This window comes from Armigeres subalbatus, chromosome 2 (assembly GCF_024139115.2).
Source record: "Armigeres subalbatus isolate Guangzhou_Male chromosome 2, GZ_Asu_2, whole genome shotgun sequence".
Taxonomy (NCBI): domain Eukaryota; kingdom Metazoa; phylum Arthropoda; class Insecta; order Diptera; family Culicidae; genus Armigeres; species Armigeres subalbatus.
In genome coordinates this window covers 358,101,729-358,117,488 of record NC_085140.1, presented here as the reverse complement: position 1 = coordinate 358,117,488, position 15,760 = coordinate 358,101,729, and the positions used below count along the sequence as shown (strand labels likewise).

Here is a 15,760-nt window from a genome sequence, read left to right as displayed (position 1 = left end):
TTTGACAGGAGACTTATTTTAGCATAAGAATTGTGATTCTGGGCTGACCGGTTGAATTTTTGATACTTTTTGAAAACATGAAGAGGTCTATTAACTATGTGTATCAAGATTAAACATCTTTTCCAAAAAAAGAAAAAAATCTGACTTCCCTCACAAGTCATCAATCAAGAAAAAGTACATTTAATTCCCTTCCACTTTTATCAAGTTAGGAAATTCCGATATTGGTGCAGTTTAAAAGCAGTGTAGTTCAATTAGTAAACCTGTTTAAACGTATTAAGTTTAAATAATTAGTTACTACAGACTAGTCAACTTGCTGTCTTACATAATTTTGATTGATTTGATCTGAATTATATCTTTTCATTTGAAAACTTAAAGAGAATAATCGTTGATCGACGAATTTAAGAAATTCATATCGCGAACAAATTCCAATCAAAATCATAATAGGAAATGAAATGTAATTATTCCTTCTATCCGCATTTATCTATACACACGATACTCCTCCACAGTATCGACACGTACTTAAGCTGATCATTAACCTTCAAAACGATTGCATTGGCTATCAATTCGTATGGCTCTTCTTATTCAATCACAAATAGGAGTAAGTTGGTCAACGGCAATTAAGCCGTACAGTAAAATATTACAAACGGCTAGTCCTACTACTAATAATTCCAGAACAGCAACAGCTTCATTGATCCACTGAAGCAATCCGTATCACTTGGTTGGCTGACTCCGGTGTGAATCGTTTATCCTCCCGCGTTGACCTGTGTATCGTAAAGTTGAAAATGCAAATTTATAGATTTACAGTGCTCTCCGCAGTGGTTCTCTGCGTATGGGAAGTTTCGACCGAAGAAACCAAGACGTTTCCAGGGTAAATATCTGCACTAGTTCACGGATCTCCGTTTCCGTTGCTAAATTAGTGTTAATTTGTTTTGTTCTAAATCTAGAGCTGAGATCATAATACCGGCTGTTATAGCCCAGGTTGCTCCTGCGATAATTGGCGCTATTATTGGTGGGATCGGGGGAGGCACCCGACCACCTGTTCGCCCAATATCAGCTTCTCATACGACGTCGTTGGCAACGTCTATCGCTAATAAGCCGATTGTTGTGAGGTAAGTTGAAATATAAAATATCCGAGTTAGAGGTAAATTAAGAGACACCAACTTTATGATCAAGTATTTTGTTACTGAGAGATCTTGAAGTAAGAATTGCATGTGAAGTTTAAGTCATGTTAGATTTGTTTATGACATGTGTGGGCAGAGTATTTTAAACGATCAATTAAAGATCATCATTCAAATACAAATTCCTAAATTGCTTCAGATGCTAAAATGTACTCAAAAATTGGAAATTATGGAGATGATAAATTTTAACAGTAAATTTAGTAATTTTAATCTTAAAGTTTAAGACTTAAACTTTTATAATTCATTTTAGAATAAAAAAATGCCTATAGCTGTCTAATAAATATCTAGTTCTATATTTCTCTTGTCATCCTCGTTATCGACTAACCGTTAATCCATTCGATAATAATCGTTTTCTCCGATTCGATGCTATTCTAAAGTTCACATTTCACCAACAGTCATAGCGGATCCATTTCGACCACCTCCAGTACGATCGCTGGCTCGCATGCATCGGCAGCCGGTCCTAGTTCGCTCGTGTCCAGTTCGAGCAGTGCAGGAGCCAATACATTGGAAGGCATCTCCAAACGGTGGCAGACATTTTTCAAGAACATAAGATAGATCCGGAACACTTCTGGAGGGGGGCATTAGGCCATTCGCGAGCGTGAAATAATCTGCAGTGCAGAAGAAAGCAACACAAAGCCAAAGCAATAAAAAACGATCTAACGAAGAAAGAAAGACTCATCCAAACTAGCAACCCTATAACCAGAGACCGGCGGAGTGAAAAACTGACGAAATGGCAACGTATGAAAATGCATGAAATCGTTTAAATTATACTGGCAACACTTGAACTTTTTGCTTGCTTCTTATGGAAGCAAAAAGTAAACAAGTCGAATTGGAACCGCTTTTGACGGTTCGATTGGAAACAAGATGGCGTCTTCGCCGATCTCTTATTCTAGTATTTCTAATCCAAACAGGTTTATGGCGGGGTAACTGTTGCTGTGCGTTTTTTTCAGGTGGTTGTTCTAAAACCTGAACGTGATGCGACTAATTTGCTCAAACAGTTGATTTATACGTAAAAGTATGTAGGTGACCCATTTTGTATCGTAACAATTTTTAAAGGGCGATTACAACCTTGGTTAGAACAATTTTTAATATTCTTATTCATCCACTTAAGACCAACATAAGTTTTGAAATAATTGAACAGTCATAAAGTGAAACGGGGACGCAGTCTCATCTAATTGAAACGAGTTTTACTATTCGTCCGACGTTTCGACACGGGTTTAGTGCCTTCTTCAGGGAACTAAACCCGTGTCGAAACGTCAGACGAATAATAAAACTCGTTTCAATTAGATGAGATTGCGTAGCCATTTTACTCATGTTTATGATTGGTCGTTACAAACAGTCATAGTCACAGAGTGTTTTTATCGAAATGTGAGCTAAGAAATGAAGCCGATTCACTCGACAATAGAACCACAGAGAAACAGACGTCTCACTTAGAACAAAATGCAATCAAAATCATCGTCACGAAAACATTTTCGCCCAATGCTAAAAACACGGTGTGTGGCCAAGCGGCAACTAGATGGCGGTAGTGCGCAAACGTCAAACATAAGCAAAATCGATGGAAGCGCCATCGGTGGCCGATTGACCACCTACAAAAAAAAATAAATCAACCGTTGAAAAGGTGAACGATGGAACATGTGTTGAGTGAGACGTCTGTTTCTCTGTGAACTATATACTGATGATCATTGGCATGACTCTAAACTTCTCAGTCCTCACAATCACCAAACTGTGGCTAACCGCAAGTCGAGCACATCTGTATATGGCATCCAGATGTGCTCGACTTGCGGTTTAGCGGCAGCAAAGCGCTGGTATAGTGTCTCGGCCAGACGGTGGCCCTGAATTGTTCGTGTGCTATGATGAATAATCATCCTCCTCAGGAGCTTATTCTAAACCTATTGGAGATCAGTAAACATATTTTAAGCTCTTTTTAATGGAATGTATTTAACCGTCTAAGACGAGTTTAGTAATTCCACTAAGATTTGTGGAATTCCTCAACTGTGAGGTCGAAATACGTATCAGCAAAGAAAGTACTAAACTCGTCTTAGAATATTGGAGATGATGAGTGTTTGCCCTATTCTTCCAGACCGGTATGTCGAATTCGATCACGGAGATAATGATTTACTTGTAGACAGAAAGCTTATTTTTTAAGGACAATGGTTGATCTTTGACGGCAGCAGGCAGGATTTCGCCCAGGAAGATCATGTGTGGATCATATTGTCACGCTCCGAATCATTCTGGAGCAAGCCAAGGAATTCCAAGAGTCCTTCTACCTGGTATATTCATTGACTATAAAAAAGCATTCGTTCGTCTGAACCTGTGTGAAATCTGTGGGGCGTCCTCAGACGCAAGGGAGTTCTGGATAAAATCGTCGGCCTCATCGAAGCGCAGCACAAAGCTTGGTGGTCGCAAGGATGTATTCTATCTCCGTTACTGTTCCTCTTCGTAATCGACGAGGTCATGGTGGGTGCGATTGACCGTATGTACTAAACCGTGGACTACCCTGCAGCCTATTACTATGGAGCATCTAAATGACTTTGATTTGGCTGATGATATTGCTCTACTAGCACTAGCAAGCTCTTATTTGTAGAGTAAGTTGAACGACCTGGCCGAACGCTCCTCAACGGCCTCAATGACCATAAACGTCAACAAGACCAAGTCGTTTGATGTAAACACAAACAACCCCTCCAACTTTACGGTAGCCGGCAAGCAGGTCGAAAACTTTCAATATCTTGGCTGCCAGTTCTGCCGTAATCTGAAAAAGTGACGTATCCGTCATTTTACAACGTACATGTTTTCCATTTTTCTGTTAAAGATTACGATGAGTGCTACTCGATAACACCATTTTTGGAAAATGGCGTATACGTCACTTTGCCAGATTACGGCAGAGTTAGCGTCGGACGGTGGAACCAAGATTGACATAGGAGTACGGATCAAGAAGGCTAGGGCTGCTTTGGCGAGTTTACGAAATGTATGAAGATCCAATCAGATAGTCAACGTACCGAAATTCGATTATTCAACTCAAACGTGAAACCTGTGTTGTTATACGCCAGTGAGACTTGGTGTGTATCAGCAGGGATTACGCAGAAACTGCAAGTATTTATCAACAGATGTCTACGTTTTTATAACTCGGGCCTGGTGGCCTCACAATTGGATCTCGAATGCCGAGCTCCATCGACGATACCAAAAACCGATATCGACAGAAATTCGAGAGCGTAAATGGAAGTGGGTCGGCCACACATTACGAAGAAGCGGAGACGAAATCTGCAAGCAAGCGCTGGACTGAAATCCAGCAGGACATCACAGCAGAGGCAGACCTCTGGAACTCGTGGCAGCGTAGCCTCAACAAGGAAATAAAGGAAGTCGACAGGAAACTGGTCTGGGCTCAGGTCAAGGCTAAAGCGAGCAGCCGCCCAGGATGGAGGTCTTTTACGATGGCCCTATGTACCCCTAGGGGTGCTCAGGATACATGAATGGTTGATCAAGCAACAATAGTTTTGTCAAGACGTTATAGTTCGTCACAACTGTTTGAGACCCGGGTTGTCCTGGCCGACACATATTTCACGCAAAAAAAGCTTTCCCGACCTCGTGAACTAGCAAAAATACGCCGTTATGTTATATACGAATTCGGAAACAACAGCCACGTTTTCCAGAACGTTCCGATCAGGGCCGGATTTAGCCGGAAGGGGGCCCCGGGGCCGACAGCTTGTGGGGCCCCAAAATGTACAAAAAAGGTTGGTTTTGGTACATAAGATTTGTGGGGGCCCGGGGCCACGGCCCCTCCACTCACCTTCCCCCCATTAAATCCGGCCCTGGTTCCGATAAATGTGACTTGTGTTCCCGAAGTTGTAATTTATGTATTCAACAATGACAATGTATTTTTGCTATTTCACGCAGGGACGGGAACGGTTGACATTTTTTTTTATTATTCATTCTGCCATGCAGTCACAGAAAAACAAAACCACGGCAGCCGCAGCAGCAGCCCTGCCACGCAGACAACAGTCAGCACTTGCTTTTACTGTTTTCTCTCCCCACAATTATTGTTTTTGTACAATAATTTCACAACGTATAACCGTTTTTTGGTGTCGATTTTTCATTTCATTACTCCTTGCTTATTTTGGAGATTAGAACTAATAAATCAGTACCTGTGGCTAGCACTCTTTCCAGGCTGTGCGCCATAGGTAATTGAACTCGATTCTGTTCTGTTTGCGCTGCGCACGCCGAAACAAAAAAACTCATGCATTGCCATGCGAATGCGACGGACGAGACTATCACACAGAAGCAAACAAACAGTTTGTCTCATCGGCAAAAAATAGTCACAATGTCGCGTACATTTTTTGGAAAACTGTTTCAGTTTGTTTGGTGCATGAAATTTGATCGGATAAAATGTAAATATTCACATAATCACAGTGTTTTACTGTACATTTCCCATCACTGATTTCACGATTTCGAGAACGTTCTGCCTTTATCGTACAACAAATTTGTATCGAAGAGCTATAGGATTACTCCAAAATTGAACTTTTGGATGCTGGGTCATTAGGCCGAATGAGAACTGGGGAGTGTGCAGTGAGTAGTGCGAATGAGGAAGAAGTAGAACGGAAGAAGAAAAAAGGACAAGGGAGAAAGAAGTAAAAAGGAAGAAGGAAGTATGAAGAAGGAAGAAGGAACTAGGAAGAATAAAGAAGGAACTAGGAAAAAGGAAGATGGAAGTAAGAAGAAGGAAGAAGGAAGAAAGAATAAGGGAGAAGGATAAAGAAAGAACGAAGAAGGAAGAACGAAGAAAGAAGAAGGAAAAAAAAAGAAAGAAGAAGAAAGAAAAAGAAGAAATAAAGAAGAAGGAAGACGGGACCATGAAGGAAGAAAACGGAAGAAAGAATAAAGAAGAAGGAAGAACAAAGGAGAAAGGAGAGGGAAAAAGGAAGAAGGAAGAAAGAAGAGGGAAGAGGAAAAAGGATGAAGGAAAAAGGAAGAAAAAGAAGGAAGAAGGAAGAAGGAAGGAGGAAGAAGGAAAAAGGAAGAAGAAAGAAAGAAGAATAAGAAGGAAGAGAGAAGTAGGAAGAAGGAAAAAGGAAAAAGGAAAAAGGAAGTAGAATGAAGGAAGAAGGCTGAGGAAAAACGCAAGTAAGAAAAAGGAAGAAAGAAGAAGGAAAAAGGACGGAGGAAGAAATAAAAAAGAAAAAAAGGTCGCAGAAGGAAAAAGAAAAAAAGAAAGAAAGTGGAAGGAAGAAGGCTGAGGGAAGGAGGAAAAAAGAAGAAGGAAGAAGGAAGAAAGTAGAAAGAAGGAAGAAGAAGGAAAGAGAAAGAAGAAAGAAGGAATGAAGAATAAGGAATAAGGAAGAAGGTACAGAAGAGAGAAAAGCGAAGAAAGAAAAATGAAGAAGAGAGAAGGAGGAAGAAATCAGGAATAATTAAGAAAGAGGAAGAAAAAAAGGAAGAAACAAGAAGAAAGAAAGAAGCAACAAGAAAGAAAGAAAAAAAAGGGATAAAAAAGGAGAAAGAAGGAAGGAAGAAGAAGGGAGAAAGAAGAAGGAAAAAATAAGAAGAAAGTAGAAAGAACAAGGGTGGGGAAAAGAAGAAAAAAGACAGAAGAAAGAGGAAGAAAGAAGGAAAAACAAAGAAAGAAGAAGAATGAAGGAAGAAGAATGCAGAAAGAAGAAGGAAGAAGGGAGAAGTAATAAGTAACAAAGAAGAAGGAAGAAGAAAGAAGGAAGATCGAATAAGAAAAAAAAGAAAAAGGAGACAGATAGAAGAAGGAAGATGCAAGAAGGGAGAAGGAAGAAGGGGTAAAGTGAAGAAAGAACTTCTCATTTTTCACTTTCTGTTTCTTTTTGCTAATTCGGCCTAATAGCCATTCGGTCTAACGGCCTTCGGCCTAATGGCCTGATACCGTTTGCGTGTATGTATGTGTGTGTAACGGATGGCCACTAAATAGCAGGAATGAAAAGAATGGCTCGGGAAGAAAACTACAAAGAAGTACAGTTCAATCTGATATACGTTATATAGAGAGTTGGCCTTAGTCTTTAAAACTTATTGACGATTAAAGGTTGCATGAAGAAGAAGAAGTCGAAGGATGATATTTGAAAATATTGCATGGGAAGCATACGGGAAGTTTTAAAACTCTTCTCAAAATTCTAGGAGCAATTTAATTAAAAACGGTTAGCAGTACGGGGTTGGACTATCCTTCTACTGCATAATAAACGTAATTCTTCGATTTCAAATTTTATTTTATGATATCATACTTGATACACAGTATAAGAAAAGTCCAACCCCGTACTGCTTTCCGTTTTTAATTAAATCGCTTCTAGAATTTTTGAGAAGAGTTTTAAAAATTTTTCCGTATGCTTCCTCATGCAATATTTTTCTAATATCATCCTTCGACTTCTTCTTCTTCATGCAACCTTTAATCGCGAATATTAATGAATAATAGCAAACGGTTCGTGGTCCGCCGTGCGGCGTAGTTTAATCTTGCAGGTATCACATGACCGTTGGACGGCGGCCATCTCCGGATGATGCTTCTGATCCTATTGATGAGTTGCTTCGTGTCTTTGGCCTTCCAATCTCCTTTGAATACAATGGAGCTCGGTCTACTTAAAATCCTTTAACAGTTTTCGAAACATTTTCACGTTCAAATTTGTCCACCGTGTACTTTTCCCACGATCTTTGTTCGCTTGAAAAAAAATGTAAAATGCGACGCGCATCTTTCCTGTTTTGATGACTTGTTTAAAACAACTAAACATGTTGGAGTACCTCCACCAAATCCTCGTCAGTCACCAGATCCGCAGCCCATACGGGGGCGTTTGGGGTACGCGCCTTACCGTCACGGCTGCCTGATGACGACTGACAACTTGTTCTTCTCGGAGGCATTCCTCCAACGTTACCCGGATAAATGGCAACCGAACAATGCAACGATCATTGGATGCACGGCATGGACAAACGGACACAATGGACTCACGATGAGATGGACTAGCAACGACAACAATAAATGAGTAATGGAAATCTAAAAATAGATTCTGTGTGGATTCTGTACAGCAGAATACCACAGTAGATCTCGGCACAGTAGCGATTAAGTAACACAGAGTGCCTATCAAATAAAAGGAAGGAATAAAAAATGCAGCTTACTAACCAGCGCCTCATCACTGCACGCGGTGCATGACCGTAACAGGACCGCAGTTTTTCCGTAGCTGATCAACCGCAGGGGCTTTGTTGCTTTTCAGCCAGCCAATGCTCCCAGGCTCGTCACCTTCATCTTCGGTACGCCTTCGTTTAGTAGAGATTCTGTACTCACCCCGTGGATTTCGCATAAATGTCTCCACTTATAGCCTTGCTACAATATATGGTAGCACTATCATCATCATATAGTCAAGGCATGTCGAAAAAAGTGGTTTATTCCGGAAAGCAATTACCTACCTATATCAGACCAATTTTCAAGAGGAAGCAATCTGACTTTATGCATTTTTGAATTAGGCAAATCGATTAAGGTTAAATCCCTTAACATTTGGTTTTTATTTATCTCCTATATTTCTCTTTAATGATCAACTCTGACGTGATGCCTTATCAATAGCTTGTTCCTCGCGGATGTTCCTATAATGTGAGAAGTATACACAATTTACTCGTTCAAATTGTTTATGTTTAGCACAAAGCTACATATTAAACATATAATACAGCATTGGAACAGCCAACTTCCGCAAAGATTTTTTACAGCTTTGAAACAGAATAAGATTTGTTTGTAAACTTGAAGGGTCGCACATCAACCCTTTGCTTATCAGTGAACTCGCTCGATCTGGATTAAGTACCTACACGTAATTACGGCGAATGGTTTGCTAATTACGGATTTCAAAACGGTCAAGAAAACGACTTAAGGCGTATGTTTAAAATCATAACGTCTGCGAACGTGTAGGTTGTTCATTGCGCTTGAGAAAAGTAGTTTTATTTCGGACCAGTCAAAATGACATTAGCATGTTTCAACAGATTGTTCATCCTCTCTGAGCAGCTTTGTGCTCTTCGGTTTACGATTGCTCCCCAAGAGATTTGTTAATGTTTTGATTTTTGTTTTTCATTGCAAAAATTTACATATTTTATTTTTTTAGATATAACTTCCTTTTTTACTATTCCTGTTCCTAAGATGATGACATAATCCTATTGAGATATATTTTACCTAAGGAATTCCCAGTGTTATATAGATTGTGATATTTTTGGGACCTCGAATGCACCTACTGAGGCTTTAAATGTGAGCACATCATGCCTTCATTCAGACGACCTACCGTCGAACCCGTCTTCTTCAGCAACGGCGAAATCGTGATTGATGAACGGCTCACTTCAGACTCTCGCGAAATATTACCACATATAAAGTGCCCACTCGGGAGGCGTCTCCGATTCATTCGTACCCTGGAGACGATCGAGCGATCATCTTCGTTTGCATTCTTCTGTGCGCTTCCAACTATAATCTGTGAGACCGTGAACTTGAAAGTAAGAATTCGCTGTTGTTTTTGTTTTTTTACACCCGTGCCCAGTGATTGTGGCTGTTTATTTCTGTGTGATCGAGTAGTGAGATAATTATGACGATTCGGGAATGTTAATGGATGTTGGACTACTCATTGATCGTGATCTGCTGGTTGTGGTTAAGAATTTCTGAAAACTCTCATTTGAAACGCGATAGTCTGAGATCCGGAATATGAAGATATTCCTGTAGGAAGAAATCTAAACACGAACTGATGTGGTGTCACGACGGAGCGAAGTGTCGAAAAAGTTACGAATGAAACGAGTTTCTTGAAGACGTTTTGATATCCATCCTATACCGGTTGGTCGGAAATCCCCGTTTATCGTTTCGTGAGTGGATGATGTTGAACGTTTTTGGATCGGAGGAATAATTTGCAGCACGATTTCCAATGTGAAATGGGTTGAAGACAATTGAAAAGTAAATTAATATAATTGAGCAGCTGTGCTATATGTGGCGTGTGCTGAAGAAGGAAGATGTGATCGTGGTTTGGTTAATGATCGGAAAACAAACTAAGGAAAGGACGGTTTAGGCAAACGATATTCATTGTATCTATTTGGTGTTGTAATGGTTTGTTTCTGACTACGGCCCAAGGCAGCATTCTTCCTTTATTAAACTTTGTACTCATTAACACAAAAATGAGTAAAATAACGTATGTGTGAAGTATGCGTAACTTAACCAAATAACGATACATACATGGGTAGATCAAGCAACCTAAATTTTGAGTTGTTTCAGATTTGGCATCTCTTTCATTCCGACCAGTTAGTCATAACAAAAATTTATCACAATCATATCATATGTGTTACAAATAACAATATTTGCAATAATTTTTTGCCAGTGGAGATATATCAGCTTCCACACTGATATTCTTCCCTCCCCCTTCATACAGGAGTTTGGCAGAAGGAAGGTCGTGCGATATGTGCCATCACAAATATTGCCCTCCGCTCGCTTTCAAATCGACTTCTATAAAAACATTCTTCATGCCTGCCGTATCCTAACGGAACTATCAATTCTATACTTTCGCCTTTAATTCTATCATGAACATGTACGTCTAAGTTTGAAAGATGATATTTAAGGCAAATTATCATTAATAATTTTGTTTTAAATTCTTTGTTAAAGATGAAGGAAAGAAAATTTCATGATCGCCATAAAATGATTCTAACGTAATGTGTTATATTTATTTTTACGGAAAAAAATGCCTACATTTTTTGGTAAACAGATATTGGAAAAAAATTGATTATACCACTTTCAGTATAACTTGATCCTACGTTCAAAGTTAAACCAGTCGAAGCAAAGTTAATTTTTGTAAGAAGTCCGAAGTGTGACAATCCATACAAAAAATTTAAATGATTCATACAAAAAGTGTGACATAGGGGGATCTGGATCTTCCCTTGTTATCAAAAACAGAGAAAGAAAATTACTTAACGATAGCAGTTTGATGTGGGAAGCCAATTTTAGGTTGAAGGGGTTGAACTTATATTTTGGTTTCTTTTAACCTTGCATTAGTGGAAACAACTTAGTATTGAGGTACTTTTTTACACGACCTCAAATGGAAATTACTTAAACCCGCACGCAAAAAAAAGCGTTCATGAATTCGTGAACTAACGAGTTCACGGTGTATTTTTTCGTGAACAACAATCACGGATTCGGGAATACAGTCACGTTTTCTGGAACGTTCTGGAAAACGTGACTGGTGTTCCCGAATCCGTGATTGTTGTTCACGAAAAAATACACCGTGAACTCGTTAGTTCACGAATTCAAGAACGCTTTTTTTTTGCGTGCGGGTTCGGCATTCAACTGGAAATTGGCTTCCCTTACCAACGGTTCACATTTCACATTTCAAAAAAGTGGTGATATTCTGTTGCCGGAAAACTCATGAGGCAAAACGCTTTTTAACTGGCAGCTCCTAGGGAACAAAGTACCACGCGTTGACGGATCAGCATTCTAGAATGGATAGTCTGTGGAGACGCAAGTACTTTGTAGGTTATTGCCACTAAGGCGTTTTGCCTCGCCAAAATGTTAGATGTTTCTTCAAAATGTGGAAATTTTCGGTTTTTCCGACCTTCCCATGCACTATTTTGAAACTTTCTTCGCCTATCCTAGTTTTAGATCTAGTTTTGTTACGGACATTTTAATGACGGTAAATATGAGGGAACCCACAAAAGGCGTTTTGCATGGAGGGGGGGGGGGGGGCGTTTTGGGGGCCTCTTCCCCTATAGCGAATTGAGTTGTTTGAACTTTATTTTAGGTTGTCTGATTAACCTTGTAGAATAGTTTCATAATATATCCGGACTACGCTTATGTTCTACGTATAACCGACTCATTTGATTATTTTCAATCTCAATTCAATTGTTACTTCTTCTATATACTGATAATAAATTACTGTGCCGTGGAATAGAATAATGGCCATATAGAACCGTTTATTGTAAAAACATCAAACAGTATTGCCATGATGGGATGAATAATGTTTATTCTCGCAAAATCAAGAAGTTTGACATATCGCAAGAAGGGTTTCCGATAACATCCAAAGGTGTCACTTCTACGGAGGGAACCTGTTACCCGGAATTCCGCGGAGCTTGCTCTACACCACTTAAGAATCTGGATGTGTCTCGCGAAATCATGAAGTTTGACACGTCACAGTTTCACACGACACGGTGATTTTTAGATAGATAGTTTTAGATAGTTTTTGGTTTCCAAGTTAATCAAGAACTCGAGATGCTGTGGAACCTGCTAAACCTATAAGCGCCTTGAGAATCTCCAGGTATCCATTTTACACAATTTTGAGAAAACAACAAAAAACTGTTTTTGAACAAATTGGAACCGATTCTTTCGATATCTTTGATGAGCATGAGCATGAGCATGAGCATTATGACCGCACATTTTTTTTTTTTTTTTTTATTTCTTTATTAGAGTGATTTTTTAATATTTGATTAAGTTCATCACTGTGACCGCACAATTCGTAGTTGCTACTCCGTGATTGACTGAACTTGCGAAATTGTACAGAGAACACAATGAATGGGGCTTGGGATTAGCTACCCATTCTCAATGTACACGTTTCGGGAGCTGAAATATTTAAAGTCAATAACGGCACCGGCCACGTCCTTACGGTCATATAGGAATGGAAGGATTGTTAGTCCGACTCTCGTTGCTACTAGAGACCGAGTATACCGCTGCATCTCCACGATTGTCTTGGGAAAGGAAATCGTTTTAGTTATAAAGGATAATTTATCTGGATTCACTTTGGTAAGCGATGCGATCTATGGGATGGGAAATAACATTAATACGAGTTAAAAGTTAAAACATGCACGCCCGGTGGCATATGAAAACTGAGGAGATTCGCGTTTTGGACGACCGCACGGAAGCGCAGCATTCTGTACTCACTTGCTCGATGGCTACAGCAAACTTTTGAAGAGTGCGCTTTTTTCGACCGCGCGCGACATGCGCATGAGCCACCGAACACAAGATAGATATTTTATTTTTTATTTCTTTCCCGACGACTAAAGCACGCACTGCACTTACTTGTTCGATGGCTACTCTTATTACCGGCCGCGCAATGCAGAACACAATATTTTGTCCGACCACGCGATCGTTCTGCTGTCCGAAACAAGAGAGATCACGCACTGAACTGATTAATTTGATTACCGGCCGCGCAATGCAGAACACAATAATGCGGCCGACCGCGCGATCGTCGATTCTTTCGATATCTTTGATACAGATTAATAGTTTTTGGCAAAACTAAACACTTTGGGTACTCCCAAAGTGAAAATTGTAAGCAGGTCTTCATAATTGCTCTTCAGAATACGTGCACATATGTTGTTTCTCAAACAATTGTACATATTTTCATACATTCTGAACAAACTTTTTTTCGTATTTTTTGCCAGAATACGTATTTTTGGAGGAGGATTCAGAATATATAAAAATCATACTTTGGCCAAAAACGTTACATATGCAGTTTCTCAAACAAACGGTTTATTTATTGAACATGTTTATGATGTATCATATCATCACAAGATGAGTTTCTAGACTTTGGACAAGGTCAATCGAAAACCCTAACTCGACCCCTTGACCCCAAATCCTTTTCCCAGATTTGAAAACTAGGGACCTAACCGGTTCGTTTATCGAATTCGGTAGAGAATCGTTGATTTTTTTGTATGATTTTTGAGTGGAAGTAGATAAATGCAACATGAACTTGAATGAAAATATGTATTGTCGAAAGGATGCACTTACCAGTCAAAATTTCATTTTGCAGCGTTTGGTGGGGCAATGAGAGCGCAAGTCAATCCAAAGCCGATAATAGAGAGGGTAATGGCAGAAGAGTCCGTGCAGACCACTTGAACGCCATGGGGTAGGATAAGGATGGGGTGAAGTGAGGTTCGGATTTGGAATCGACTCGACACTAATGCAAAATGTAATTGAATGCAAACTAGTCAATGATCAAAGGCTAAAATGATAATTTCAAGATTTCTAGTACAACGTTTTTCTAGTTATTAAAAGCAATGTTTAAAATGCAATGTCTTCTTTTTTGCCTTAGAAGCATCTGATGTGGTTTGAAAGGCCACTTAGTCACATAGTACAATTATAAGTTATTTAAGTTGACCACATTGAAAATATAAAAAAATATTGCGTATTAGTGTTCTATTTTTTAACTTTTATTTATGCAGAATGAAAATTAATTGACTTTGTTTGCTCTGAGTGTAGGTTATGCGTTCGTCAAATCACCTTGTTTACCTAAGTCATTGTTTCGTCAATGCCACAATGGTCCGATTCAGTTATTTAGCAGGGAAAAACTATTTTCCTCCGTTTTCGTTCTATTTAGACACTTGGTGTCTTCAGTGAAGTTGTTTATAATAAAACATTGCTTCTTCGGACAAAAAGTTCGATAGGGTGGTCCTTATCGTTTCTCAAAACTGAAAATAAACTTTTTTATTTCGGGGTTTTTGTGGATGACCTCTTCAGCAAACTTGCAGTAAACATTATTTGATGCAACTTTGCCGAAGACACCTTGTGTCTAGCACATAAATTGAGTTCAGTAAATGAAATTTTCGATTTTAACCTAGGGTGGCCCCAAAAAAATCAGTTTTTTCTATTCTAACTTTTTTGTTTTGAGTTTTACGAGAATGTGGTCTTCAGAAGAAATGAAGAGCAAGTGATGGTGCATATTTTTGCTGAACACATCATGTTTATAAGTCTTACCATTTAAAAGTTATATGCAATTTATACCAAAAAACTATGCAATCTCAAAATGCCTATATCTCATGGAGATGGTTCGATTATTTTTTTTTTGAAGGTGTTATCTGAAAGGGCACATATATAGTAACTTTTACTGCAAAAATTACGGGAACGTATTTTTTTTAAATTGAATAAATCGACTTTGAAAATTTCTTCGAAAAAATTTAAATTTACTAGTATTTCACTATATATTAAAATTATGAGTAAATTACCTTCGACAAAAGTTCAAATTTAAACTAAAAATACATATTCGATTATCATTATTTAATCAGACTAAGGCCGAAGTGGCCTGTGCAGTTTACAAGAGTCTTCTCCATTCGGCTCGGTCCATGGCTACACGTCGCCAGCCACGCAGTCTACGGAGTCATCTTCCACCTGATCGATCCACCTTGCCCGCTGCGCACCTCGCCTTCTTGTGCCCGTCGGATCGTTGTCGAGAACCATTTTCACCGGGTTACTGTCCGACATTCTGGCTACGTGTCCGGCACCGCAGTCGTCAGATTTTCGCGGTGCGAACGATGGATGATTCCCCTAGCAGCTCATGCAACTCGTGGTTCATTCGCCCCCTCCACGTGCCGACCGCCATCTGCACCACATCATAGATGGTACGCAGCACTTTCCTTTCAAAAAATCCGATACAAAACTTTTATTAACAATGTAAAATAAAAACCCTAATTGATCCACCTTGCAATAATATTGCCATTCCCGTTCATTGTAGAAAAAAAAAATGATACAGAATGACTCGACTTTGAAACTTGCAGTTCGTTTTGAGTTGCTTATATGTTTTGTACAAAAACGCAATAGTTATAAGCCGATCGCCGAGTGATAATTTCCGTAATTCTAGTTGTACACGCTTTGTACAAGA

At 39.3% G+C, this 15,760-nt stretch overlaps 2 protein-coding genes across 5 annotated transcripts in view; both read left to right on the top strand.

The window, feature by feature from the left end:
• The first annotated feature begins 693 nt into the window (after nucleotides 1–693).
• LOC134217128 (uncharacterized) lies at nucleotides 694–2,341 on the top strand. 2 transcript variants are annotated; one of them, XM_062695909.1, is made up of 3 exons: nucleotides 694–868; nucleotides 945–1,109; nucleotides 1,556–2,341. In XM_062695909.1, exons 1-3 carry the CDS (start codon nucleotides 783–785, stop codon nucleotides 1,731–1,733), a joined length of 429 nt encoding a protein of 142 aa, XP_062551893.1. In that variant the 5' UTR covers nucleotides 694–782; the 3' UTR covers nucleotides 1,734–2,341. The 2 variants fall into 2 exon arrangements, with proteins under 2 accessions (XP_062551893.1, XP_062551894.1); XM_062695910.1 differs by having other exon boundaries at nucleotides 698–868; nucleotides 1,574–2,337.
• A 7,054-nt stretch (nucleotides 2,342–9,395) lies between these two features.
• Nucleotides 9,396–15,760, top strand: part of LOC134212963 (fibroin heavy chain) — a 31,604-nt gene continuing 25,239 nt past the window's right edge. For all 3 annotated transcript variants that reach the window (XM_062691360.1, XM_062691361.1, XM_062691359.1), the window contains exon 1: nucleotides 9,396–9,638. In XM_062691360.1, the coding sequence (XP_062547344.1) occupies nucleotides 9,411–9,638 (228 nt within the window). In that variant the 5' untranslated portion in view covers nucleotides 9,396–9,410. The remainder of the gene's footprint in view (nucleotides 9,639–15,760) is intronic.

Coding starts and splice junctions, on each gene's coding strand:
- LOC134217128 (XM_062695909.1), top strand. CDS start 783: ATGCAAATTTATAGATTTACAGTGCTCTCCGCAGTGGTTCTCTGCGTA. Junction 869..944: donor GAAACCAAGACGTTTCCAGG/GTAAATATCTGC, acceptor TTCTAAATCTAG/AGCTGAGATCATAATACCGG. Junction 1,110..1,555: donor AATAAGCCGATTGTTGTGAG/GTAAGTTGAAAT, acceptor GCTATTCTAAAG/TTCACATTTCACCAACAGTC.